At 38.2% G+C, this 27,083-nt stretch overlaps 1 protein-coding gene across 6 annotated transcripts in view; it reads right to left on the bottom strand.

Moving 5' to 3' along the window:
- Nucleotides 1–27,083, bottom strand: part of Vrk1 (VRK serine/threonine kinase 1) — a 97,841-nt gene that overhangs the window by 43,048 nt on the left and 27,710 nt on the right. For 4 of the 6 annotated variants that reach the window (XM_033766774.1, XM_010609133.3, XM_033766777.1 and 1 more), the window contains exons 2-11: nucleotides 23,757–23,921; nucleotides 18,827–18,882; nucleotides 10,638–10,707; nucleotides 9,674–9,761; nucleotides 6,099–6,207; nucleotides 5,877–5,969; nucleotides 3,776–3,908; nucleotides 2,803–2,923; nucleotides 2,477–2,535; nucleotides 690–880 (exon numbers count right to left, since the gene is read on the bottom strand). In XM_033766774.1, coding sequence (XP_033622665.1) covers nucleotides 690–880; nucleotides 2,477–2,535; nucleotides 2,803–2,923; nucleotides 3,776–3,908; nucleotides 5,877–5,969; nucleotides 6,099–6,207; nucleotides 9,674–9,761; nucleotides 10,638–10,707; nucleotides 18,827–18,882; nucleotides 23,757–23,921 — 1,085 coding nt within the window. The remainder of the gene's footprint in view (nucleotides 1–689; nucleotides 881–2,476; nucleotides 2,536–2,802; nucleotides 2,924–3,775; nucleotides 3,909–5,876; nucleotides 5,970–6,098; nucleotides 6,208–9,673; nucleotides 9,762–10,637; nucleotides 10,708–18,826; nucleotides 18,883–23,756; nucleotides 23,922–27,083) is intronic. The other 2 variants (XM_033766776.1, XM_033766775.1) reach the window with 2 other exon arrangements.

Raw genomic sequence — 27,083 nt, 5'->3', positions numbered from 1 at the left:
AGTAATTTTTCTTTCCCATACAAAAATAGCTAATATGTTTTATTAAGTAATTTCAGATAATAAAGGAAATCAGTACATTTACCAATAAATTAGCAAAAATAACAATAAATTAAGTTAATATATACCTATAAATTTTAAACTGATATCAGTGCTTACATGTGTACACACAAATACTTCTGTAAATTACTATTTAATATTTCTCTCCAAAAATTAATCCTCTTATATGTAGATATACCTGACATTAAAAAGTAAAAATAGGTTCAAATGGTAGATACATCAAAACAACAAAAAAGAAGATCTTCTAACGGTAAGCACTTTGACCATACCCATAAACAAGGAAAAACTGAGAGACAAGACCGACGCTAATGGGCAACTTGAGAAAAAAGGATATATAAATTATTAATTTAGTGTCTCATCAAAATCTCTTCACCAGATATTAGTACAAGTTAAAATCATTTTAGATCTTTAGTAACTTGCTGCTAGACATAAGAAATACATATCTATTTTTCTACAACCCTCCACACATTATTTTGTTATCATAAAAAGTTTGTAATTACATAGCAGTGATATTTAATTGCCAGCTATCTGTTACTTTCTTCACTGGGCAATTATTTTACTTCCTAAAAATTAGTATTTGTGGCAATTATATTCACAAGAAGTGCAAAGGATAAAAGAGAAACAAAACTCACCTTTGTTACTGGTTTTGCTTTCAAACTTCCATTCTCCGTAATGCTGAGGTCCAGTTTGCTGTCATCCTTACTCCCTATGGCTTTTAGTCCTTGCAAAAGAATATCACGGAACTTTTGATAAAGAGGCTTCTCAGTATAATCCAGCAATTTCACAGCTTCCATGTATTTAGCAATTTCACCTAAAAGAATAACTTAATCACAGATTTGATACATTTATGTCTTACTGAAATTAGAATGCAAGCATAGTAATGTATTAAGTTCAATCACTTGTTGAATTCAGGAATTGACAGATAAGTAAAACAAAAAAACATCTGGGATACAATATAAAACTCAATTTTTTAACTGTGAGAATCAAAAGGAGAGAATACATACTAAAAATTTTTTAAATATGCATAAAAAGTAACTTTTAGTTTTAAAGCTTTTTTTAAAAAAAAATTCAAAAGGGCCTAGAAAACAATTCTGGAAGTAAAACACCCTTAAGTACAATGAATATCATAACCAGTATTTTGGGGGAAATAGAAGCTAAGAGTTATAGAGCAGATGCATTCTTCGTGTAAATCAGAAAAGAGACAAAGTAACAAGGCCCTATTTTTCCAAAGAAAAGAAAAACTGACTTCTGAATGATAAAAGGTTTACTGTACACTGAACAGAACCACATCCTAAGTAGAAATCCTACCAGTCGAGATTAATACTTCTCAATATTAAAAATCCATTGTTTGGCCAATGAGCTCAAACAGCTCTTTCCTCTGACCTCTGAACTTATATATTCCCTGCCATATAATGGTCTCCTCAAATTCCAACAAATCCCAATCCAAACGCCTACCCGAACCCCAAAACCTGCTGCCTGAAGTTTTCCCTATCTCAGTTACTGAGATTTCTACCCTCGCTCAAGCCAAATTCTAAGTCAGTTTTCCTTGAATCTTCTCTTCTTCCTCCCCACACCCAGTGCATCAAGACATCTTGTCTGTGCCACACAGATATAGCAGTCACGTGCTCAGTAATCCCAATATTTAGGCACCCACTATGTGCCCGTCACTGTTCTAGTCACTTGGGATACAGCAGGAAAGGAAAGCATCCTAACCTCCCACTTTCTTAATCCAACAGGCAGAATCTACAAAACACCTCCGACAGTACTGCTGTACCTGGCACAATACTGGAAACTTTCCCTCTGAGGAAAGAAAAATGCAGAGCTGTCACCTTCACCACTTCTCTCCAAGTCCCTCATGACGCCTCCGATCCACACAGGACACCCTCACGCCAAACTCCACACAGCTCACCCACTCCTGCCTCTCCCACAGCTGCCCCTCCTGAGTGAGGCTGCCCCGGCCACCAACCATGGCCGTTCTCTGGGAAACTTCAGTTCTCACCCCACTACACTCCTGAACCCATCTCTACACTTGCCATCCCATCCCCTTTACTTTTCCACAGCAGTAACAACTTAAATACTGCAAAATTCATTCATCTGTTTCCTCCTCTCACTCCCCACCAGCACATTCACTGATGTAGTCCAAGTGCCCACAAGTCTCAGGCCACAGTCCGGCCTCAGCGACACAAGATGAACGTGGGACTGACATCTGCCTCCTATTCCCAAAGCACTGAACAACTCAAAGAGGTTCAAATATCCAACTAACAATGCACCTTTGGAAAGGGATGTGCTTTTTTAATGAGAAGAAACTAATTATACTTTAAAATGCCTACATTTCTTACATTAAGGGATATTTCATGGATATCAAGTCTTTGCTCCCGGAAAACAAACTCCCTATGAACATTTAAAAAGTTATTCCTACCTGGCTTGTTTTTCTCAGGAAAACATTTCTCCATCAAACTTGCAATACTGTCTCTGTATCTGTTAAAAATTAAAGAATGAGTTATTTATATATAGCTTGATATTATGGGATATTAATACTTAGAAACAGTAGGCAATATGAAGTTACACTGAAATATGCTTAGACATTCTCCCAAACTGAACCGAACAAAAGTCTAAGAAGCCTTGCTGTTGAGTAATTCCTTACTTCCCCATTAGCACCACTTAAAACTACAACTCCTGTCTAGTTCTGACTGAAAAAATCTGCCTCTCGTGATGTTGCTAAAAATAATTCAAGTTGTCCTTTACCTAATTTTGGAATCTCTAACATAGTTTGGATCCTTCAAATTATCCTCCCAGGGAAGATGGCCACTAAGCCACTGGATCATGCAATAGCCAAGTATCTCCAAATCACCACGTCTTGATGGGGCTACAAGCACAAAAGGAGAAAAGTCGACATGCTAAAGTAAGTTGTAAGGTGCAATCTCAAGCACTTATAATGCTAACATCTGTTTTCTCATCACATTTTAAACCATATAATAAAAGTATTGAACACTGAGTAGTATAAAATATTTTATCTCCAACTAGTAATTTACTTTAAAATCCAAACTGGTAAACTCTAGGATTTCAAACTCAGGCAGTCTAGGAAATATTATTAAACCATGACACATTTAATACTATCTTTGGAAAACACAAAAATATTCAAAGTGTTATATACTAGTAAGAAGGCCAGAGAACTGGGTGTTTCAGATCATACATCCATTTTGGTAGAGAAAAAAGAAATGGCTGCTGAAGAAATAAGCTATCATAATAGATGACAAGGGCCAGGGGTTTAGCTTAGTGGTTCTGCCGCCTGCCACGCAAGCGCAAGGACCTGAGTTCAATCCCTGGTACCAAAAAAAAAAAAAAATGTTTTGCATAATAGATGACAAAATAAAAGCTACCTTTTATAAAGGTGTAGTTACACAAGAAACTTACAGACTCTAAAAGACAAAAACAAAAACCAACCAATATTCCAACAAAGCCATATAAAAACCCAAATAAATCCTCACAGCAGAGGAATAAAACACCTCACTGCTACAGCTGTCTTGTCATTTCTGCAGGGCAGGAGGATGAAGGGGAGAGAAAATACAAGAGGCTCCTAGAGTCTAACCTCTCTCTACCCTCTTTCACCATCCTTCCTGGACTCTTCTGACTTTTATGTCTATTTATTTATGCAGAACTGAGAACTACATAGGAATCCTGCTTCAAACACTCAGGCCGGGCCGGTGTGGAGACATACCCACGCCGTTGTGAGCGTCGATGCTGGTGAACTCAATAGTGCCATCGTGACGTCTTTTGGGATCTTCTTTATATTCTCTATGAGCTCCTTCTGGACAGTACCGATAGGCAAGACCATAATCTACCAAATACACCTATAAATTTCCAGGGATCAGGCAAATTAGAGGGAAAATCATTGCACATATACTACTTTGAAACACAGAAATAAAACAGAGTCTGAGAGTCAATTCGCCTACAAAGATAAATCACAGTGCTCCAAACAAGTTAGATCCAAAATGCACACAAAAGCAAATATTCAATTTTGAAAACTGACTTCTATTTTTAAAAATCCATCCTTCTTCTATTCCTTCTCTCATTCCCTTCCTCCCTTCCTTCCTCTTCTAATGCCGACAACTAAACCCAGGGCAATCATGTTGCTAAAGACCAGATAAAATCACCTGGCTTCAAATGCTTTTCTAGAGATGTATGTGCTAAACTTGTAATTAATATTTTCTCCTCAATGTGAGCAAGACTTATAAATCTCACACTTTTTCATTAAGTTTAAAACAAAATTGGGCATAAAGCAAACCATCAGTACAAGCTGTAATACAACTGACATCTCCCACAAAGGGGGCACTGAGCGTAAGAATCCCAACACCGGTGACACAGGATATAAATGTTCTATTCCTGTTTCTTCACTTGTAAAATAATTGAATGCCAAATTCATAAAAATATTATTTCAGAGATTATAATAATGATAAGAACTTTTACAAGAAGCCCTTGTCTATGCTTAAATACAGCGCATTAACATCAACTCTTCATAAGGAAGGCTAAGTTTGAGTACTACACACACACGTATCTGTGGCCATAGGAAAGCAGCTGATCAGTATACAACACTACTAGCTCTCTTTCGCTTCGCAGCCACCTACTGTCCGCGTGTGGGCACAAGAGGTAAGTGAAGTAAAACTGTAAAGATGGTCCAATACTGGAAAAGTAACCCCATCCAAAGCAAATTCCTGGAAAGATGAGAGAGAGCTGCAAAACATTTCCATATAATCCAAAGCAGCATGTTTTAATCATGTGCAGACTGATAGGAGTGAGATTCTTTGTTCAAGTTCCTGGACGTGTTTTGTTTTTACCCGGGGAGTGTTAGAAACAAGATGGCTGGGAAGAGCTGAACCAGCCCTGTGGCTGCCTTCAGACTGTCCCGGCCGGTCAGCGCCACAGGCCAGCAAGCTCTCTTCCATGTGCTGTGCTCCCACAGACCCCTGGCAACCACAGGAGACGAAAGGAAAGGGGCCAGGAGAAAAGGACAAGTGAACAACAGGTAAAGGCAGATCTGAGAAAGAGAAATGCCACAGAGGATCAGCAAATAATTACATAATAATGGTACATTTTAAATACTTAAATCTGCCTTTGTTATAAGATCAAGAAGTGAGATCACACATTGAGTCAGGGGCCCAACCGTGAGTATCAACTAGACCTTATTTTTGCCAAAACCATGAAATAGCTACAAGAAAATTGTATAGATCTGTCTACTCCAACTAAACTGCCCCAATAAAGTAAAATAACATTAGCTTTTCTCCTTGCCTTACACAAAGTAAAATTTACAAAGGGAAGGTAATAAAGTAAAAAATGCACATTTGAATTCCAAACACTAAGGGTATACAAATTTAGACAGCTCAGATATCTCTGTAAACCAATTGATTTGAATAATCAACATGTTAAAGACCAAATTTTCCAAGTAACAGAACACTTACATTTGATGGATTTCTTGAACAAAGGAAATAAAAAAGTGACAAAGCAGACAAGCAAACATAATTCACTGGTGTACTATATAATTTTAAGCTTCCACCCCCAAACAGCTATTTGAAATTCACTTTGTATCACGAGCACTTCTTCTGAATATTATTTAGGGCAAAATAGCCAACTTGATAAAGTGCCAACAAATTGCATCAAAAATGTAGAATGTTAACTAGATAAAAGTGTCAAGAAGAAATATTATTATTACCGTATCTACTTCAAAAAGTAAAACTTCTAAATGGGTTCAAGAGTTCAGAGCAACTCTATCTGTTTTCAAACGACATGTTTTAAAAGACTAGAAACTAAAGCGGTAAAGCTACCTGGTCAGGGTTCTTGTAGCTTAGAAGAAGATTCGAGGCCTTGATATCTCCATGCACATACTCATGCTCATGGATGTACTCCAGGACATCCAGCTGCAAAAGTGTCACAGATAAAATTAATGCAGTACCTAGCACCAGCCAGCAGAGGACTAAGCTTCAACACAAGCCAGCCTTTACTTGAAAAACAGTATTTAAAAGACAAGAAGAATGTAGCTCACATACAATTCTTAAGCTTAGCTGCAAAACAGCTTTCCGAGAAAACCTTCTGGCATTTGCTTCGTATATTTTCTGAAGGTCACTCCCAAAGCGATCTATTATCATAAACCTATAACTGAAGACAAACAAGAAAAGTCAATGAAAAAAATGTAACTCAGGAAAAGCTACTTTGCCATGAGTACTCTCCTTCCAAAGTAATTTTTTCAAGGTACTGTTTAGTAAGACAGTATTCAGAGAGAGAGAGTTGAAACAATTTCTTCCAATAAGAAATCTCAAGAATTCAGTGCTTTCCTAACCTGCCTTTTAGCTAGAAGGCCTCTTCCTGGTCTCAGCTAGTTACAATAAGCAACACTGAATTTTAAGATAATGCCAACAGAGAAAATTCAAAAGATTCACCTCTAATTAAAAAAAAATCTGAATAAGAATGAGAGCACTGCCTTTAGTAGTAAAAGCTGGCTTATGTTTCTAGATATTAGCTTCCTTTTTGCGACTAGGTCTCTCTATTTTTAAGGCACAACTCAGCAGAATCAATATTCTCTTAAAAATTAAGACTGTCAAGAGATGTTAAAGAGCTAAATTCAATAAAACCATTTTTAAAAATCTAAAGGATGGTGCACTACATACTCAATGGCCAATATTTGGGGAAGAACAAATAAACATCTTGGGTAACTGTAAAGAGTTATGGTTTTGCCACAAACTATCTGTGTCACCTTGGCCAAGCAGTACAACTTCCTTGGGCCACAATTTCCCCTAAAGTAAAATGAGGAAGTGGCGACTCACCCTTCGTGCACTTGCTCAGCTCTCAAATCCCAGGACTCAGTGTGAAGTACTATGACTGATCTGCTGTTAACTCTGTTCAGCTTTTGCTCTGAGGATCACTTTTATCTTCAAAAGTTTTCCAAATTCCAACTTGCATTACATCGTTTCCAGAAAATCGACAAAAACCCACACCATGCTGAGAATGTATGTAATGTCTTCCAGTGGGACACAACAGTGAGTTCTCAGGACCATCGCCGCAGTCAGCACTCCCTGAATGCGTGCTAGGGCACCACACCCCTTTAGGGACTGCATGGGTGCTCATGTACTTACACCGCAAACCACGACCCTGTTTCTCAACAGCAGAAAACTGCAAGGAATTTGTCTTCTCGAATATGGTGGAGCCATACTTTTAACCACTGTACTACATATACTGAAATAAATGTCAGTGGGATACAAAAATTTCACTTATATGCAGTCGGACATTATAATAAAAATACAATATGGCAAGTTCAACAGGGAAGGAAGCTCTAACATTGAAAGACAATTTGTCAAAACAAAACTCCTACCCATTTTTTAACTGGAAAAGATTCAGGGCTCCTCTTATCTACGTATCTTATAATAAATAAAATAACTGATGGCTATTAAGGTAAAGTGACTTGTCCAAAGTCATACAATTAGTGGCAAATATATGTAAGATCTCCTGGCTCCCTGACCTCTAAAATCATAAACAGGGACAAGTACTTTTGACTTCCTGGTTTCATTTGTACAGCAGGTTTTGAAAGGTGGAGAGATTACACCAGGACATATGTACATGTTTGCTTTTACAAATAAATGATGTGTACAATTAATATAACAATATATGAGTAACAAAAATACAACCTCTGCTGACAGTATGAAAGAGGGATTAAACAGAATCGCTTACTTCAACATAAGATCTACTTAAAAATTACATTAGGTAGGTCTCTGTTCAGAATCACAGATCACCCCACTACTACTCTAAACAATCGTGTAATCTCCTCAGTATTCTAAATTGTAACTGACAACTAAACAAATTGCAGAGAAACTGTTACCACCACCACATCCTTCGGGAAAGGCAGCTCTATCACTGAGTAGTGAAGTGAAGTTTATTTCCCAGTGACTAAGCTAAAGTAAAACCTTTGATGCTTATTTTGGAGGGGACTTGGATAAAACAATTCAAAGAATGGAAAAATATAAAGCAGTACAAATGATTTCATAAGCAGCTAACATTTTTACTGCTCTAAGTGCTGGCTGTGCTAAGTGATAGTGAGATATATAGATATAGATATAGATATAGATATAGAGGACAAGATACAGATATATAGGATAAGATACAATATGACATGATATACATTAATCCTAATGAGTTACACAAAAGTAGGGATTTGGGAGGGGAAGGGCTGGAAGAATAATGTTATTATTTCTTTACTTTTGAAAATTCTATGGTGATTACTCATAGGGGCCTCAACCTGAACCATAAACCAAGCCCTCACACAGGATGCCGGGATGTCACACACTCCTTCCACGGATGGTTCCAGCATCTCGCACTATGGCAGTAGAGACAGGAAGTAAGGTGACACTTGCAGGGGAGGCAAGAGCCAGGCTAGAGAGTGTGGCCATCCGGGTGCCCTGGCACCTCTGAGGCTCTCCAATGCCGTGCTTTGTCAGCCTTCCAACCCCTGCCTTCTCAGGGTCTGTTCCTGGCAAACTTGGTCCAGCAAAACTGTCCATAACAAAAAATGTGCCGTGATTTCAGAGTCCTCCACTCCCTCAGAGGCACAGGACAGCTGCCCCTGCATGCCATCATTTCTGACAGAGCTCCAGGTGGATGGGCATCTGTCCCCTTCCACAGGATCACTCGAGGCCCCAAGTCAGCCGCTGGGACTACCTCGCTCTTGCCAGTGACTGGCTTATGAGCCCTGATCAAATTCAGATCCAGCAAAGAGGAGCAGAAGGAAGTGTGCTGCAGGGCAAAGGGGCGGTATCCGGCATGAAAAACCTAGGAACGGGGCCACCACGAACCCATAAAAGGGAACACTGACAAGATGAGAAAAAAGTGCAAGGCAAGAATGTGGGCCCCTGCAGACTGTGTAAGATGGCTGAGTGAAACTCTTCCAGGACTAGCAACAGAAAGCACATGACTACACCCTCCAGTTCCAGACTCAACCTACTCTCCAAGTCTCCGCTACCAACCTTCCTCCACAAAGTTCCACTCACTCACTCAAATACCTAAAAGATATCAATTATACCTCAAAGTATTAGAGGTTTTCTCCAACTCAACAAGGCCAACAACATTCTCTCCAGTCTCTCAATTCCTAAGACACCTAAGAGTCAAAACTCTTACAAGTTAGCACTTAACTGTTCTGTTTCCTACATGTTTGTTTTCTCTGGTCAGCTAGACTGAAACTCTTCTGAAGGGATTCTGATTTTTATGGGAAGACTATTCATTATTAAATACCAAATAGAATCCTAAGGGTTCTCTTTCTGTAGAAAGGATACAGAGGTGTATGTTTGCTTCAGGGCCCTTTGGTCTTTGTCCCTAAGTGTCACCCAGGCTCAGGTCGGTGGATCACACTCCCCCCTGCTCAAGGCATCAGACTGCAGCTGGGAAAGCAGAAGGCAGGGATGATGTCTTACTTGTCCCTCTCATTCTCTGCCTCTGCCTGCCACACACAATGCACACAGCCTCGGTGAAGACCTACTGGAATTCTGGGCCCTCGCTAAATGATCCTTAACTAAACCAGCATGACAGTAAATGCTCAAAAAAGGGGAAAGAAAAAACGAACAAATCATATGGATTTTACCTTTTTCCATTTTTATCATGTAGACCAGATCCCCAATACTTAGGAACACCAAGGTACTTCAGTTTATGGGCACGAATCCACTTCTGAACTGTAAGTTAAAACCAATGCTTGTGATTTCAACTACTATACAGAAATTTAAAAATTTTAAAAACAAATCATTAAGAGCAGAAAGTGTTTATAAATGTAGCAAGATTTCACCTTTACTCATAAAATAGGAAGAGCACAATATGACCTATTAGCAAAAACAAAAACTTTACAATCAAAGGATTTTTATTAATCTACAAAATAATTACCCTGCTAACACTGTTTTTAAAATGAAATCTGCAAAAAGCATTTTTAAAAACACAAAACCACAGTACTACAACTACAGCTAATCTCTAATTATGAAAGTGCTTGCCTGTCTCCCTTAAGAAGGCATTTTTTGCTCCAATCTGTAAGTACAAGTTTTCTTCCCTTCAACCTTAATATATTTTCTTCAACCAGCAAAATGAGATCCAAGAGTGATGGAAGTTTTCCCCCAGCCTACCAGAGGTCCAGGACCCACAGAGGGCAGGGGGAAGGAGGACAGTGCGGGACCGGAGCATCTGTTCTCGCTCTCCAAATTATGTCAGCCCCTCTCACCAGGCTATGTTCTCCAGAATTTAGGAAAATACTCAGAAATATCTGCAGATCCTTGCGTCAACTCACAGATTAAGATTCTCAATTTTTAAGAGTATTTCCTAAATCAAGTTTGATTTATCACCTTTATTCAATAAATTGATATAGGTAAAATCTTTTAACAATGAAATCAGATTTCACATAAATCTCATTTAAATTAAATGTATTTACAAAGCCCCCCCTAAAAAATAGGATCTTAAAATGTAATGCTCTAGCGTCCTAATGTAGCTCTACTCCCCAAAAATAAATAATAAAAATAAAAAACTGGTCATTTTAAAAGTATAAACATGTGAACTGTATTTCTTACTTTGCTCTGGCTTAGCAGCTCGCTGGTAGAACTTTAATTCAGTAAAAAGAGGGCCATTGTCACTGGGTTCCTTAAAACACAAGAGTTAGTCAGTAAGAGCACCAGTTAAATCCTGAGTCATTTTCAGTGCAACTTCCAAACAGACTAACAAATCAATTTTTCTTCCAAAAATTGTACTTTTGGTACTTAAGTGTACAACTGTTTGAAGTCCAACTTTTCAGAAATGTTTCAGGCAGTCTCAGAATAGTCCACAAGTTTCATATTTCTCTCAAGTTCCATTTTTTTAAGTGATAAAAATCAAACACATATAAAAATCAGACACAAAGCTCAAACTGCAGAAGTTTAAGAAAAAGCTTTCAGCTAATTTTCATCTTTATTAAACTCTCCCTTACGCAAAGAATAGAACCATGTTAACTATATCACAAAGGGGCTACATATTTCTCAGATTTAATAAAATTTCAATGCCTGATTTAACCAATTAGTGGCAAAATCCCATTCCTTTCCTATTTCTGAGTACTGTTCTACCGTTCTACCTGATGTCATCAGGATGGCAGAAACAGCCCTTACACATTCAGGATCTCCAAAGCAAACAAGAACTAGGCAGGAAACTGCATCCCTTCCTTCCTGACATCCATTCCCACATGTTGCAAACCAAAGGCTCATTTCCCACATGACACCTTACACCAAAAAGGAAATCAGAGCTAGGTCACAGAAATGTCACACTTTAAACAATACTTAAAATTAAAATTATTCTGAAAGAGACAAACATTCACAAACAAGAAAAAACAATCCATAGGAATTTTGTCTTGCTCAATAAGGACTGAAAAGTGAGAAAGATCTTACAGTTTTGTGGGCTTTTTCAATAATGAACTTTACCTAACTAACATCAGTATTAAGTTTGATATTCCATGTGAGTTATTATCTTCTTTATTAAGAATCAGAGGGAAAAATTTAAAAGAAATAAAAAATCCAAGTTAAAAAGCAAACATTTCTCAACTAATTTGAGAACTGCTTCTCTTTTAGGTTTGGCAAGAAAATTCTTTTGGCTGGAATACCTGCATAGCTGGAATTCAGGGTTCAATAAAGCATTAAGAGAACTGACAAATGAGGCCTATTACCTTAACTGAGAGAAAACTTGAGAAAAATATGTACTTTTTGGCTGCTCGAGATGCCTCTGGCAAATACTTAAAATATGTTCACTGTTTTTCCCCCCTATGCAGAAACCCTCAACTGCCACAGAAGTTAATTTTGCAAGTTGAGGTTTAAATAAAACCACTTTTATATATACAGTTCTACTAGCTCTGATGTTCTGCAATTCAAAAATAGGTATACCCAGTCAAAGCATTCACAGGAAGATTCTGGCAACCTGCAGAGTTAGCAGGACTACTTATGAATGAATGAGCATCTAACGGCAAGTAGGCAACCTGCATCACACTGGAAGCTTGGCTCACTTGTCATAGGTAGGCACACTGCTCAGCCCAGGCTTGGAGGAGAGGCAGATCTGGGCCTGGCATGTCACCAATGCCTTGAGAACTAGGAACCAATTGACACCCCGACAGATGGGTGCCAAACCCTCACCTGTGTACTGAGCACCTCGTCTCTCCATAACCCGCGGCCCTTTTCCTAGCAGCAGTGGTAGCCAGAGAGACAAACCAATGACTGAGCAGGAGACACAGAATCGCTGGAGGAAATGTGGAAGAGGAAATGAAGAGAAGGAATCTGGATTCACTTTAATTCAGGTTTGAAAGTTTTTCTAAGACAAACCTTGGCTTATTACCATCAGTATAAAATTCTGATTTATTCAGTTTCAACCTATGTCATATCAACTTTAATTTTCAAGTTTTCCTTCAGGCAATAATTTATTAAACTTATAAAAATGAGAATCAACCATATAAATCAGGTCATTATAATGAAAGCCACACTACAATGAAGGTTCTTTGAGCTCATTTCATACTTTTTCTAATCCAATAAGCTTCCATTATAACAAAATAAAGGAGCTACTTCCTTGGCACTGCGCTCTAACCAAAGCTAGCTATTTCTGTTGAAGAAAATACCTTAACTCATAACTAAAATTTTATTAACATATTTCAAATCTAAAATACTTTGCCAACTCTATAATAGCCAAGATTTAGAAAAGAAATTGGGACTGACATTTTAACTAGAATATCACTAAACGTTTCTTTAAGACTTCTAAGTGTCAAAATGAAGATGACAACAGAAAAAAAATTAAAATGTGATATATTTCAATGGCACCATCTAAAAGCAACTGGCTGCCATTTAAAAATGAAGTTGTATAAAGTTTCTTCTTCTTACCAAAAAATTATGATATGAATTGAAAATTCAGGTCACTTCTCATAACATCAGTGGGGAAAAATCAAACATCAGTCTGCAAACTTCTTTCCAGGGGACTCTGAAATACACGTTTCTATTAGTTCACACCAGAAAACGACCACGATACAATGAAATGCTGGGTTACACAACCCAAAGGCCTAACCTCCACCTCCAGTTCTGCTACTGCAAAGGGTAATCATAGCTCAAAGAACTCTTTTTCTCATAAGAGGGCCTCACTATACTAGCCAGGCCAGCCTCTGACTCATAATCCTCCTGCCTTGGCCTCCTGCATAGCTGGGAATACAAGCATACACCACAGCATCCAGCTAAAAGACAAATTTTTCATTAAGTCTTAAGTGTTCTCAAAAAAAAGAGAGAAGAATTTTTTTTCTCCTTGCATTATTCAATTTATTATCAATTTACTATTTCTTTCACCTCTCTCCTGAAACAAAAATCAGTATGTGGTATCTAGAAGCAAAGATCTCACTAGCCCTGATGACCCAGCATTACTATCCCACAGCTGCTTCCACAAGTCAAGGGTTAATGCCCCTGAAAAACCAGAGACCATCCCTAGGAGGAGAATGTTTTCAGTATGCCCCTAAACATCTATCTTCAATAGTACATCTTAACTTCACTCCAATGCCAAATATAGAAAGTCTATTGGCTTAGAGCTCTTCTGCACAGCAGACATACCAACTCCAACCAAATTCTCTGACAAGTCTTCCACATTAAGGTGGAAAAATCCATACCGGAAACACAAGGTACCTGGCACATCTCAACTACAGGACCACAAAACAAAGGTGCGTGTACATAATTTCCTTCAAAGTAATTAAACTGTTCTGCATACCAGCTGCTACAGTGGTTGTCAACCACAAAATAAACACGTGGGGAGCACTGCTAAAAACACCAATAATCAGGCCCTACACCAGAGATTCCCACTAACACTACACACCCAGGACTGAGAACTACTGTGTGATACTCCATTCCAGTAAGTCTGCTCTCACAATAAAAACCAATGCCTTCATTTCTTAAATGTCACTGCTGAGGTTTTTTTCTCCAAAGGTAAAATGTACACTTATTTCCGAAGATCTGGAAACATTTTGCTACATTTTCTTCATATATAGCCATTTTACAAAACATCTTCATACTCCATGTACAGCATGAGATCCTTTTTTTTTTTTCATTCCAGTAAGTCTGCTCTCACAATAAAAACCAATGCCTTCATTTCTTAAATGTCACTGCTGAGGTTTTTTTCTCCAAAGGTAAAATGTACACTTATTTCCGAAGATCTGGAAACATTTTGCTACATTTTCTTCATATATAGCCATTTTACAAAACATCTTCATACTCCATGTACAGCATGAGATCCTTTTTTTTTTTTAATAATATTAACATGATCTAGGGTGTACTCAGTGGCAGAGCATGAAGGACTGGGGTGGATTCCCAGCACCACCAAAAATAAAAAAAGATCTTTAATAGTCTCTGGTGTTTTAAATGACAAATGTTCAATAAACAGTTCAGATTTTAATAGTGGAAACATCTGATACTCATTTTACATGTTTGTATTTGATGATCCATTTCAACTTTGAATATTATAAAGCAATTTAGAAGGTAGTTTAGCAACTTCTGATCTTAGAAAGTAAGTTTAGCAACTCAGAAATTATGAACAGGCCTACTCTCAAGAGAGAAAAGTGAATCACAGCAAGAAGTTGAGAATAAATAAATAGAAAGAAAGTAAAAATTACGGCTAAAACATATTTAAAAGGATAAATAAGCATTTAAGGACTGCATGAAGAAAGTTTAAAACAAGGTCCTTATCAAAAAGCTTAAAATATAGTTAGGAAAATAAACACATAAAAAACTAAAAGTAACTAGTAGCATAAAAGGATATTAGAAGTAAAAACTGTAAACTAATTATTAGTACAGTGAATAAAACAGAAAAATGGGGTATAGGGAAAAGCAGCTGGCCAGCATCAAATTTCTTCTTCAAAGGGAAAGTGGGTAATATTGCTTGCCTATGTTATTCTTCCCAGATTGCAGCTACAAAACTGAAAAAATTGCTGAAACATTAAATGCAAAAGAGAAACCACCTGAGTATCACTATCCTTATCACAACGAGAAAGAGCAATACAAAACTAAATTACAAGACAGGAGGTACAGAGATCCGATCACAGCCTTAAACTTAGAAACTTAACTTGCTCCCTTTACGTATGTAAGAAATACCTGTTCCTATCCATTTTTTTGCTTAACAGTATAAGTAAAAAGGGCAGGGAAAGTGAAATCTCACTGAAAAATAAATGAAATACTTCTAATTGCACCAAAGAAAAATATCATAATTATAAGATAAAATACAACTTAAAAGAAGCTCAGAGCCAGGTGTGGCAGCAGACACATGAAACCTAGCATTCTGGGAGGCTAAGGAAAGAGGATCACCAGTTCACAGCCAGCCTGGGCATTTAGCAACCTAAACCCTTACTTGATATAAAAAATTATGGATGCAGCTCTGTGCACAGGTCTTCAGTTATACTTCCAATATTACAAACAGATCAGATAGATGGATAGACAGACACAGACAGACAGACAGAAGATAGATAAGATACACAGATAGGCGGGCGGGCAGGCAGAAGTACCAGGGTACTCATAGGTAATCGGTTCCAGAAGGTGTGACAAGCACCAAACTCAAGTACAAGTTGTTCTGGCTAGGAAGGGAGGGTATGAGTCACACACAATCGACAATGACAAGTTCTACCTTGTGTGATGAGTAGGACCAAACAAACCATAAGTATTCGAACAAAACGTTCATGTCAAAATACATGGAGTACCAAATGAAACAACTTCCAATGCAGGCCAGTACCAAGGTATGACTGTGAATAAAAAGCCAGCCAGCTCAGGTCCATAGAACAAAATAGTCATGGTTATCCAGCGGCTCTGTTCAGAAGGTAAGTGTGCCTGCCTGCATCTCTCCTTGCAACCAACAGCAGAGCGAGCAGAGGTAACCAGATCATCTGGACTTCAAACTCAGGAGAAGTCACAAGGGGGTTAGTGAGCTTGCTTTCTTCTCACAATGGAAAGCTTCAGAAAATCCTATGAAATTATTTTACCCACAGATTTTAATTTGTTATATCAGAAACAAATAAAATATTCTGCAATTCCACAGAAATGGTCCAGTTTGACAGTACGAACGTTAGTTTCTTTGACTTAAGAGCAAACTGAAATAGTTCAAAAGGAATGCTATCCCAAAATGTCAAAGAAGAAAAATCCAAAATGGAAGAGTATCAAGAAAAGGGAGACGGTTGGGCGTGGTGGCACAGGCCTGGAATCCCAGCTAACCAGGAGGCAGAGCAGCACCGTCAGGTCAAGGCCAGCCTGCAGGATTTAGTGAGACTGTCTCAAAATTTAGAAAGGGCCTCAGGATGCGGCTCAGTGGCACAGTGCTTGCTTAGCGCATGCAGGACCCTGAGCTCAACTCCCAATACTGCACAAAGAGAAGAAAGAAGCAAAGAGAGAGAAAGAGATGGGGCAGGGGGCTCAGCCCTGATGCTAAACTTTAAAGTCTTCACTTTACTTCCACGTCCCAGCACAAGGGATCAACTCAATTAATCTTTGTAGGATAAATAAATTAAAAAGTAGACAAAGAGGAAATGTCTATCTTCAAAAAGTAGACAACAGGCAGTTTAAGACTATGGAGCTCTAAAACAGAGGAAACAGAGTGGGTGACAGAACAGCCTGGGCTTTTCCTAGAGACACAAGGACTAACAGGAGGGCACAAAGGAGACTAAGCACAGTTTACCCACAGGATCCCAACAGGAAAGTCAAATCACGAGATCAGAAAATTCTAAAAGCCAATACTCTGTATGAACAAAGACACAAAAATCCTTAACAAAATACTAGCAAACAATTTCAGCATAAGGTAAAAAAACCTAACACAACTAGGGGGGGCCCACACAAGAGCTCAGGATCCACCTCCAAAGATACACAAACAGCACTGAGGAAAGGAACACAAACTATTAGCCAGGGCAATATAATCATAGCACATGTATCTGAAAGAGTAACTCTTACTACTCAATTATGAATGGCAAAACCATCCAGCTACTGCTTTTAATTTGAAAAGAAAAAAAAGAGGCAACAGACAGAGGAAGCACTACACACACACACACACACTGAAAAAGTATTCAGAATTATCAGTCACCAAATAAATGCAAATTGAAACTACAATGAGACACCGCTATGTGCCCGCTACAATGACTAAAAGCCTAACAAATACACAGCACTGACAAAGACAACCTCGATGTTGGAGAGGACAGAGAGCAATCCCAATTTTCACACATTACTATTGGATGTGTGAAATGGGACAAACACTTTGGGAACCTGTCTAGTACTTTCTTATAAATTTAGATATACACCTTCTCTACAACAGCAATTCAATTCCTGTATATTTAGCCAATAGAAATAAAACCACTTGTAGGGCTGGGGATCTAGCTCAGTAGTTCTGGCACCTGCCTCACAAGTGCAAGGGCCTGAGTTTGATCCCCGGTACCAAAAAAACCAAAAACCAAAACCACCTTCATAATCGTCCAAAACCGGAAATAACAAAGACGTCTATCAAGAGAGAAATGAAACAAATGATTGCTGTACCAACAGGGCAGATAAGCCTTTAACACATTATGCTGAGCATAAGCATTATGTATAGTATAATCCCATTTATGTGACATCTAAAACAGAATAATAATCCACAGCAAAAAAAGAAAAGAAATGCAAGGAGGTAGTAGTTTAAACTTCAACAAAGGACACGGAATGTTTGGGGCAATGGAAAGGCTCTGAATCTTAACAGGAGTAACAGACAGTTACATACACTTGTCAGAAATCTTCCAACTGTTTAATATCTGTGTTTTCGCTATAAAATTTATGCCTCAATAAAGAATCACTAGAACAATTCTGGTCTAAAAAAGTTAGCTCCTAAAAAGTAAAAGATATTTCTTTTTAAAAAGACAAAAAAAAACAAATCAAAAAAAGTTTTGAGCTAATTCTAATTCTTGAGTTTTAGAGCCTTTAGGGAAAAAAAGAGGAAAGGAGAGTTACATGTGAATGTCCCCCAAATAACACATTCTGCTTGATCTTCTATTTAACAAAAACATGTTGATAACATATGTAAAGGCATTCTGGGGAAGGGCCGATACAGATGCCATCAAGGAAAAAGATGAGTAATTGTTTTAAAAAACAAAAATAGTAAAAATGAGAATTTTAGTTTGCTGGTCTAGAAATTAATCTGGGTGTTCCAATTTCTTATGTCAGGCGAGATATTATCAATCTTTAATCATTATAAAGTGCGTTGAACATTAGTGTAGCAAAGAAGGCTCAACAATCATAATTAATAAATAGTTTAATTTACTAAAATTAAACTGGATGGGGAAGGGAAGAAAACTGGGAATAAGCAAGAAGAAAGAAGTTGACCAAGAGGAATCCCAAAGCTAAATGCAAAACAAAAATATAATAAGATTACAGTAAGCTAGTATGGTCTTGCAGGATATGATTATAAAAAGCATCTCGTCTAAACAGCTTAAGTGAAAGAAAGAGCTGTATGTTTTCTTTCACATCTGCATTATTTCTGCACTTTCACGGACTCACCCCAAATCCCAGTGCCATTCTAACTCAGAAGGGGGTACAGGGACTTTCTGAACTCAAGTTCTCTAAAACTACAAAGCTACTTTTGAGTCACATTAAATATTTATAAAACATTATTAAAAATGTAATACCTTATGGTTTAATTAATTCTATTTACCAAAAAAGATGTTTTACAAAATAAATACTATGTTAACTTCTGATGAGAAAAGAAAAAAGAATCTTAAGTATTTTCTTACCACTTTTGCAACACAGGGTGCATCACTGCCAACCGGTTTTGAAGAATTTGCATCAGCTGTTTAAAAAAGTGAAATACAAAATATCAGAGCAAGCAGCATTATAAATATTAAAGTAATACTGAGATTGGTGTATCTGTAGTCCCTTGATAGAATAATTTCACTTCCCAAGCACTTGTTTCAGCAGATCATTACAGAATATTTTCTCAATTTTAAGACTTTTACCCATGCTTTATTTAACGTATGAAACTGGAAAGCATCTCACAATGTCTGGCTGCTTCAAACTGATCATCAATTAACTACAGGAAACCCCAAGTTAAACACAGCTAAATATTTAACACAAAAGCATCCATGGTGCTTAAAAGCCTGTGAATTTCCCAGAAGAGGACAGCTGATGCAATTTCTTCAACTTAACAAACTACGAAGGAACACCTGGAAGAAAAGGGAAAGCCCAGGTCCCAGAACCATTAGTTTAGGAAAAATGCATTCACACCAACAGCTTAGGACTTTGGCACTAGAACTTTAAACTGCCATCCAGAACAATTTTAATGTTGATGTCTTTTATTTCATACAAATAAAGAGGTGGTGCTGCCCTGGAATACTGAGTTAGGACTACAAGACTGCCCATATTCATTAACTAATATTTACCAAATAGCTACGATATGCCAGTTTCTAGGAAATAGGGATTTAGCACTGGGCAGGAAAAGACAATCCTCACTCTTACAAAACTATTGTTTGAATGGAAATAAACAACAAACCAAGTACGAAGTACGTCTGATGATGACTAAGTAGGGGAAAAGTAAGAGAGGAAAGGAAGGCCGGCAGGGCTTAGTGCAGGGAAACACCTCACTGCCAAGGTGTCGCCAAGCAGCAGTCTCCAGGCAGTAAGGGAATACGCCAGGGGAGAGTGGGAAAGGATGTTCCAGGCAAACTGTGCAAAGGCCCTGACGTGGAAGCATGCTGGACATGTCTGGAAAGATAGCAGGGGAGAAAATGTGAAGTGAAAAGTGTCAGCAGAAGGGACTGAGCAAGAGGGACTTGAGACATGACATCAAGGTTCTGGCTCTTGCTAAAATGAAAGGATGAGAGGACAAGTTAGACCAGACCTTGATTTTCAGACTTCTTTGGGCCACATTTGGAGATCAATACACAGGGAGCAAGGGCAGAAGGGGCAGACCAGTGAGAAGACCCTAAAAGTACCCCACGGGAGGGAGGGTGACAGCCTGAACCAGTGTGGAGGCAGGCTGTGGTCTCCTATATGCAAAGGAAAGTTGATGGGGTCTCTGATGGGTCAGAGGTAAGGGTATAAAGTAAAGAAAAAATGAGGTGTGCATGCCTCCAGTTTTTTAGCCTAAGCTCATGGAGAGAGGAAGCTGCCACTTACTAATAGGGAGAGAATGCCAAATTTTAGGGTATCTTAAGTTTGAGGTGCTTGTTAAACACTCAAGTTCAGGTGTAAACGCAGCAGGTAGGTATGCCTTGAGTTTATAACAGCAGTCCAAGATAGGAAAAATCTATTTGAAGCCATCAACATAGAAATGCTATTGCCCTAAGACTGGAAGAGATTCCTTAGGAGATGAGTGGAAACAGAGGAAAGGAGAAATCTAGGACTGAACCCTAAAGCAGGCTCACATTTGAAGTCAAAGAGATGTAGCAAGAAGGTGATGGAAACCAAGAAACTACCAATATCAGCTGGGAAGCAGCAACACACAGAAGGGCTACAGCTGAAATACCTCAGACTAGAGCAGAAATACCATCATAAAAACGGCTAACGTGGGCAGATGAAGAGGTCTGGGCTGCCTAAGCGACAGCCCCAGGAAACACCACTTAGATACTGAATGAAGAATAAAGCACGTTCAGATTTTTAAACAAAATATGAAAATGAAGACATCCCAATATGAGAAAATGAGGAAACAGGGGATGGAAAGAAGCTCAAAATTTCATTCAAGTAATGTGTGGTGCAAAATATGCCAGGTACCAGGAAAACAAGAAGAGATGTCCCACTGCCAATTTATTCTGCAATGAAGAAAAGCAATCTCAATGTAGTGTGGGAAGAATTATGAAACAGTAACCACAAGGGGGGCATGTTCCTAATCTACCTACCCGAAACCTCACTTTGGGGAAAACGGCAGCAGCAAGATCAGATAAAAATCAAGATCTCAAAGAGGTATCTGCACTGCCGTGTTCAATGAAGCATTGCATACCACTGTCAAGACACAGAAATAACTTAAATACCCACAAGGAGAGGGATGAATACTTCACTGATGTGCAAACTCATTAAATGGTACAATGCCTTGTATCACAATTATATTTCAATAAAGCTCAAAGTTTTCAAAGGTTTAATAGTATAAATATCTTATTCATAGCTTTAACTTTATGTTGAAATGGCTTGCACTCGACACTAGTTAAAAAGTATCATTACATATATCTTTAAAAACATCACAGAGATCAAGAGGCAATGGGCAGCATGGTGGCTGACACAGATTCTGAGGTAAGAGATGCAAACAGAAGTTGCATGTAAAAGGCCTTGTAAAGAAGAGTTCTTTCCCAGTCTTAGAAGATCGCATCTTTAAGAGTACTGGGGAGCCATTGAAGGTTTAACCAGGATGGTCATGTGATCTGGCCAGCACATGAGCCACAGTGTGAGTGAGGATGCACAAGGGCAAGAACTAGGCAGAGGAGAGGCACTGCTGCAGAGCAAAGACATGGTAATGACCTGGCCTGGATATGTCTGAAAAGTCACACAGGGGAAGCAAGGGGACTAGAGGAGGTGCTAGGGACACTTGAGAATGCCTTCCCAGTTCATGCGCCCAGATAATCCTCTCTTGATCATGACGAGATCAGCAATGCAGGATAATACACATTTCACACATGCCTGTGGGACATCTGAGTAGAAATCTGTCATAGGCCACTGGCCACGGAATGGACACAGGAGATCAAGCCCCAGGTGACAGATAAAAAGCATGGAAATCAACAATAAAAAGCAGTAAAAGCAGCCTTGAGACTTGATGAGATCAACTGGAACACAGAGAAGGAAAAGAGCCTAGGAAGGAAGGCTGAACAGCACAGAAGTACCCAGAGCCCAGAAAGAAGACTAAGCACAGCCTGAGAAGAAAAAGTACAGGGAAGAGCTGTTACCATGGGAGATGAGGTATGCAATGTGTATGAGAAAGATTAACACTGTCAAATGCTCCTAAAAGCCCAAAGAAAATTCAAAGTCAACAAAAATTGCCAATAATTTTTAATATGGCAGTTTCTGTTATCAGTGGCCACAGAGCGATAGACCAAAAGCAGCAATATTCAAGTATATCCCTCCTGCAGGTTAGCCAACCCAGGTTTACAGAAGTGGTGTGATTACACAGGACTGTCAAACCAGTGAATGTTAAAAATAGTTACTACTAGATGGCACCTTTTAATAATAATGCAAGTAAAACAGCAAATACACAAAACAAGTTCTAAATTTACAAAATATTACAAAAGCAAAGTAAAAATGAAAGTCTTCTTGTTTAGAGCCAAGTTCCTATCAGGAAGTCCACACACCCTGCCACAGACAGCTTCTATAGTACACCACATCCTCTAAGTCACAAGATAAAAAATAATACCCAGCTAATATAATTTTTCAATATATAGCTAACTTTACCGGGATGGGTTTCATTCTATATAAAACAAACGTGTATTTCACCAAAGGCAGTGCAACCAGCCTACAGGGGTCATATGTCTAAAGCACTGGTCTTGGTTTGTTTCGTTCTGCAGGATTGGGGATTGAGCCCAGAGCCTGTACACTGAGCTGCATCTCAACACTTTTTATTTTGAGACGGGGACTCACTAAGTAGCTAAGTTACCCACACTGGGCTCAAACTTGCAACCCTCCTGCCTCGGTCTTCCAGAATACTGGGATTAGTGTGCTACCCTGCTCAGCTGAACTCTTTTATGAAAACAGGTCCAGAGATTCTAGGCGTTCAGCTACAGCCCACAGATTACTGCAAATGTTAAGTGAGGAGTAAAACCGCTGTTCTTTCATCTATGCTGGTGATTTTCAAACTTCAGCACAGGTCAGCATCACCCACAACACGAGTTCAAACATAGCCCAGCCCACTCCCTAGTTTCTGACTTGAAGTTCCGGTGCTGGGGCCCACAGATTTACATTTCTATCATATTTCCAGGTGATGCTAATCTATACTGCAGTGTTAGTATTCTCAGTAAGATGAAAGAAAAGAAAAAAGAGTTCAACTGCTAAAATGAAAATTGTATAAATTTCCATGGCAGAAATAACCAAATTGTTAACTAATTAAATTGAGATTAGAGGTGAAGAGAGAACTCAGAATTAAAAAGGGAAATATCAAAAACAAATATGAATTGCAATATATTCCTAACATTCTTGGTGAAGCAGACAGCTTTACAAGCAAGGTAAAATATTTTCTAAATCAATAATTTAGTTAAACCCACAGAATTTCAGGGTCCTACACTGGTCTCCAAAAATTTCAAGAGAAGCATGCTAATTAATGGTACATATGATTAGGCCTAATATGCAGTTTCTTCTAATCCCACTACAGTAACTTTTAGGGTCGTAGAGAAAGAAAAAACTGTACAACTAGCCAAAAATTAGGGATTAAATTATAATCGGGTGAAGGAAAAAAGATATGCATGGCTTCTTTTGTCTCAAAAAATGTTGAGATATGAAATATTAAAAATCTAAAGCCACAGTGCTCACACCAGTGACATTATTAGATATTTTGTCCCCCTTTTCTATTGTGAATAAATGAGTAATCTGCTCTACTCCTATCAGATGCATTTTTGTCTCTTCATACAATATTAGGTTGACTGCAGATTATTACGAACATCCTGTAACAGCACAAAAATGAAAACCTATTCTGATTTTTTAAAAAGCATAAAAATGCTTTGGATTGATGATTGGAAGTAGTCACACACTTACCAAGATATATACAGCCAAAGCCACCCTGGCCAATAGGTAATCCAAGCTGCCACTCCTTTTTTGACATGTCAGTTATTATCTCTCCAGCTGCAAAGTGTTCCGCAAGATGTCTCTTTGCAGGGCCCAGTCTTCCAGCTTGAGCTGCTTTTACACGAGGCATTTTCACTGTAATACAGAACAAAGCAACATGTATAATCTCAATGCTCAAAACATTTTTCCCTCAGCACAGCTTCTATGCAACAGAGAGGCTGGTCAAATTCCTACCCACCCTAAAACTTAAGTAAAGAACAACTATTAATCCAGATTTACAATGGCTCAAATCCCATTTGATTATCTCACTTTGGAATTGAGACAACAAATGAAATGATCTACACAATCACTTTCAAGAACACTTAGTCTTTAGTTCCAGTGGCACATCACCTATGACTAGAATGGTATTTAATAATTTTAAAAAGTATTATATTGAGGGGAAAGAAGCCTACAATTATAATGCACATTTTATAGCAATGTAAAGAGGGGTTTATAAAAACAATATTGACGTGGTAAGTACACAGTACTGAGGGAAAATACGATACAAAGAGGAAGGCCAAGGGTACTCAGGGCACAATAACAGATGCTGTGCATGGGTTCCCTTCATCCTCAAGACAGTGTGAAGACCACATTTCATCTCCATTTAATGAATGAGGAAATTAGGGCCAGGGATTTTAGCTCAGTGGTTCCGCCACCTGCCCTGCAAGCTCAAGGGCCTGAGTTCAATCCCCAGTACAAAAATAAAATAAATAAGGAAATTAATCCTCAGCAAGCTACTGAAGTGGTGGAACATCAGAAATTTGCACTGTATCTTGCTCCAAAGCCTCACCAATATGCTCTACCTTTCAGCACAAGTCACCTTTCAAGAGACAAGGAGAAACTGTGTCTGTCTAGTGATTTGGGTTCACAGAAAAAAGCAAAGCTGGTAGAGGAATGGGGAAAAAATAGGAACTGAGATACATATATGCAAAGTCACAAGATCCCAATGATGCATGTAACTGTACTGTATACCTAAAATGTACCGATAAACTTAATGAAAAAAAATCAAAGCAGGTGACACTCAGCATCCCTGCTTCCCTTCTCACTAGCTATCCTGTCAGAGACGAATCTCAATTCACTTTTCTCACCAACACAGAAGTCTAACATAACATTCAGCGAAAGCGGTGCTGAACTGGGATCAAAAGACCTAAATTCCAGTTATGACACGGAAGTTTGACCGAGTCACATATCTCCTAGCTTCAAGAGCGCTTAGGTGTAACTCTTGCTTGTGTAAAGAGCACAGGTAATATTTGTGTGTTTACACACATGTACATGTATGTGTTGTATGATTTCAAACAGTCAGACCCATAAATACTAACTGAAAAGGGTTCACGTAACTTTCTGTTATTCCCTAAAAGTGAAGCAGAGATGCAGCAGAGACAGGAGACTGGTAAGAGTTAAATTAGTCTGCAATTCTTGAAATGGTTATTTAAATGAAAGAAGTCTGTTAAGATGTGATATAAATTTACATTATATAAGCAGTTTAGTTTTGAGCCTAAGCTAAATATGTACATACTACGTTAGATTGGAAACTTTTAGCAAAACACTACCACTCTACCACACACATTCCATATATGCAAATACTCTATATGTTCCTTATTCATTTATTGGGAAATTTTTTATTTTTTTTCCCAAAGAATAGGTAATGTATCTTTGCTATCTAAATCTTCTCTCAGATAACAAACACACTCTAAAAATAAACATACAATAGCTACTGCTTCATATCAATTTATTCTCATAATTACTGTGCTTTCAATACTTGATGGAATTTTCCTGAGTTAAATTTTAGTGCCAAGCATGACAGCCCAGACTCAAAACACCAAAAAGGGTAACCTATATATTCTGCAATACTAAAATGGATCTCTTCTAAGGTTCATCCAATTTTACGAAATCACCAGAGTAATCTCCCATTTGATTATTTCCTAATAATAGTCAAACACTTTAAAATAACTTACATTTTCTTGTCACCCAAAATAGTGACCGGACAATCTTGCATCTTTCTGGAATTCTTTCCCAGAATTAACAAAAATATCACATTTTACCTTCAGATAAATAAATAAAGTGAACTAAATCTGATACACAAGCTTAACTACCACACAGTTTCTCTTATACGGGAAATTCAAAGTACAAATAAATTAGAGAGCAAAATAAAAAACAGATAATAAGAAACAGGTAGATCTTCTGCAAAAGGGAAGGGAACCAAGAGATGAGGGGAGGGGAAACAGCGAAGGAAGGAGAGGGGCATAAAGAAAAGGACTACGATGTTTTATGTAAATGTACCAACTCTCCACAATGAACATAATCATTGTGTGCTACAAATATGTACTAGTAAAAATTAAAATTATTAATAAGCTGGCTCAGTACTTATTCAATATAAAATTGTGGTCAAAAGAGTGTTTTTCTTGCAAATAAAGCTGTTTGCTTTTATTTTTAGCTTTATTCCTGTGGCCAACTAAATGAAACTAATTGTAATAATTAATTAAGACTTGGAATGCTTTTCTTTCCTAAAAATAGTTCCACAGAACAGCATCATCATGGTCAGTCTACTGAAACTCATAAATCCTGCTCCAGAGGGTGACGCAGAACACAGTAGGGCTGGGCACAGCGTTCCATCTCGCCAAATCCCACCCAAAGGAGCACAAAGCTCACAACCCATGTGAAATCTACCAAGCGACAGGATCCTCTCCTACAAACCCCAAAACTTGAGTGGGTAAAGCAAACCAGGCAGGCGTAACTCTCAAAACTCACCAGCCAATGTGTCCACTAGATCGACACCTCGCACTGAAGGAAACTACAGGGGATAAAATCCAAAGTGAGAACCACAGGATGGTACAAGTAAAGGGGAAGTTCAAATAAAAGCAAATCTGCGGACAGCACCCGCATTTGGAATGCTGTATAAAAAGAAAAGAGGGCGCTCTGGCGAAGGAAAAAGTCAACCTGAACTACAGCAGACAAAAACTGTACACAAAGGAAAATGAATGCAGTCTATCTCAGCAGCAGAGGAATCAAGGCCTACTCACTGACAGTAGACGGACACTCAGAAAGAAAAGGTCCCTTAAGAAAAACCTCCTCCCCAAAAGGTTAAGAGCTACAAATATCCAAGACAAGAAATTTTTCACACAGAAGAAACTAAAATGAGTAAGAATTATGAGATGGGATGTAGTTCAGTACACAGCATCTGCCTGGCAAGCACAAGATCCTGAGTTCAATTCACTGTACCAAAAAAAAAAAAAAAAAAAAAAAAAAAAATTTTTTTTT

The sequence above is a fragment of the Fukomys damarensis genome, unplaced genomic scaffold (assembly GCF_012274545.1).
Source record: "Fukomys damarensis isolate Sample0158 unplaced genomic scaffold, DMR_v1.0_HiC HiC_scaffold_21, whole genome shotgun sequence".
In the NCBI taxonomy this organism is placed as follows: domain Eukaryota; kingdom Metazoa; phylum Chordata; class Mammalia; order Rodentia; family Bathyergidae; genus Fukomys; species Fukomys damarensis.
Note: the sequence above shows the minus strand (reverse complement) of the source record. Positions and strands in the feature narration are given on the sequence as shown.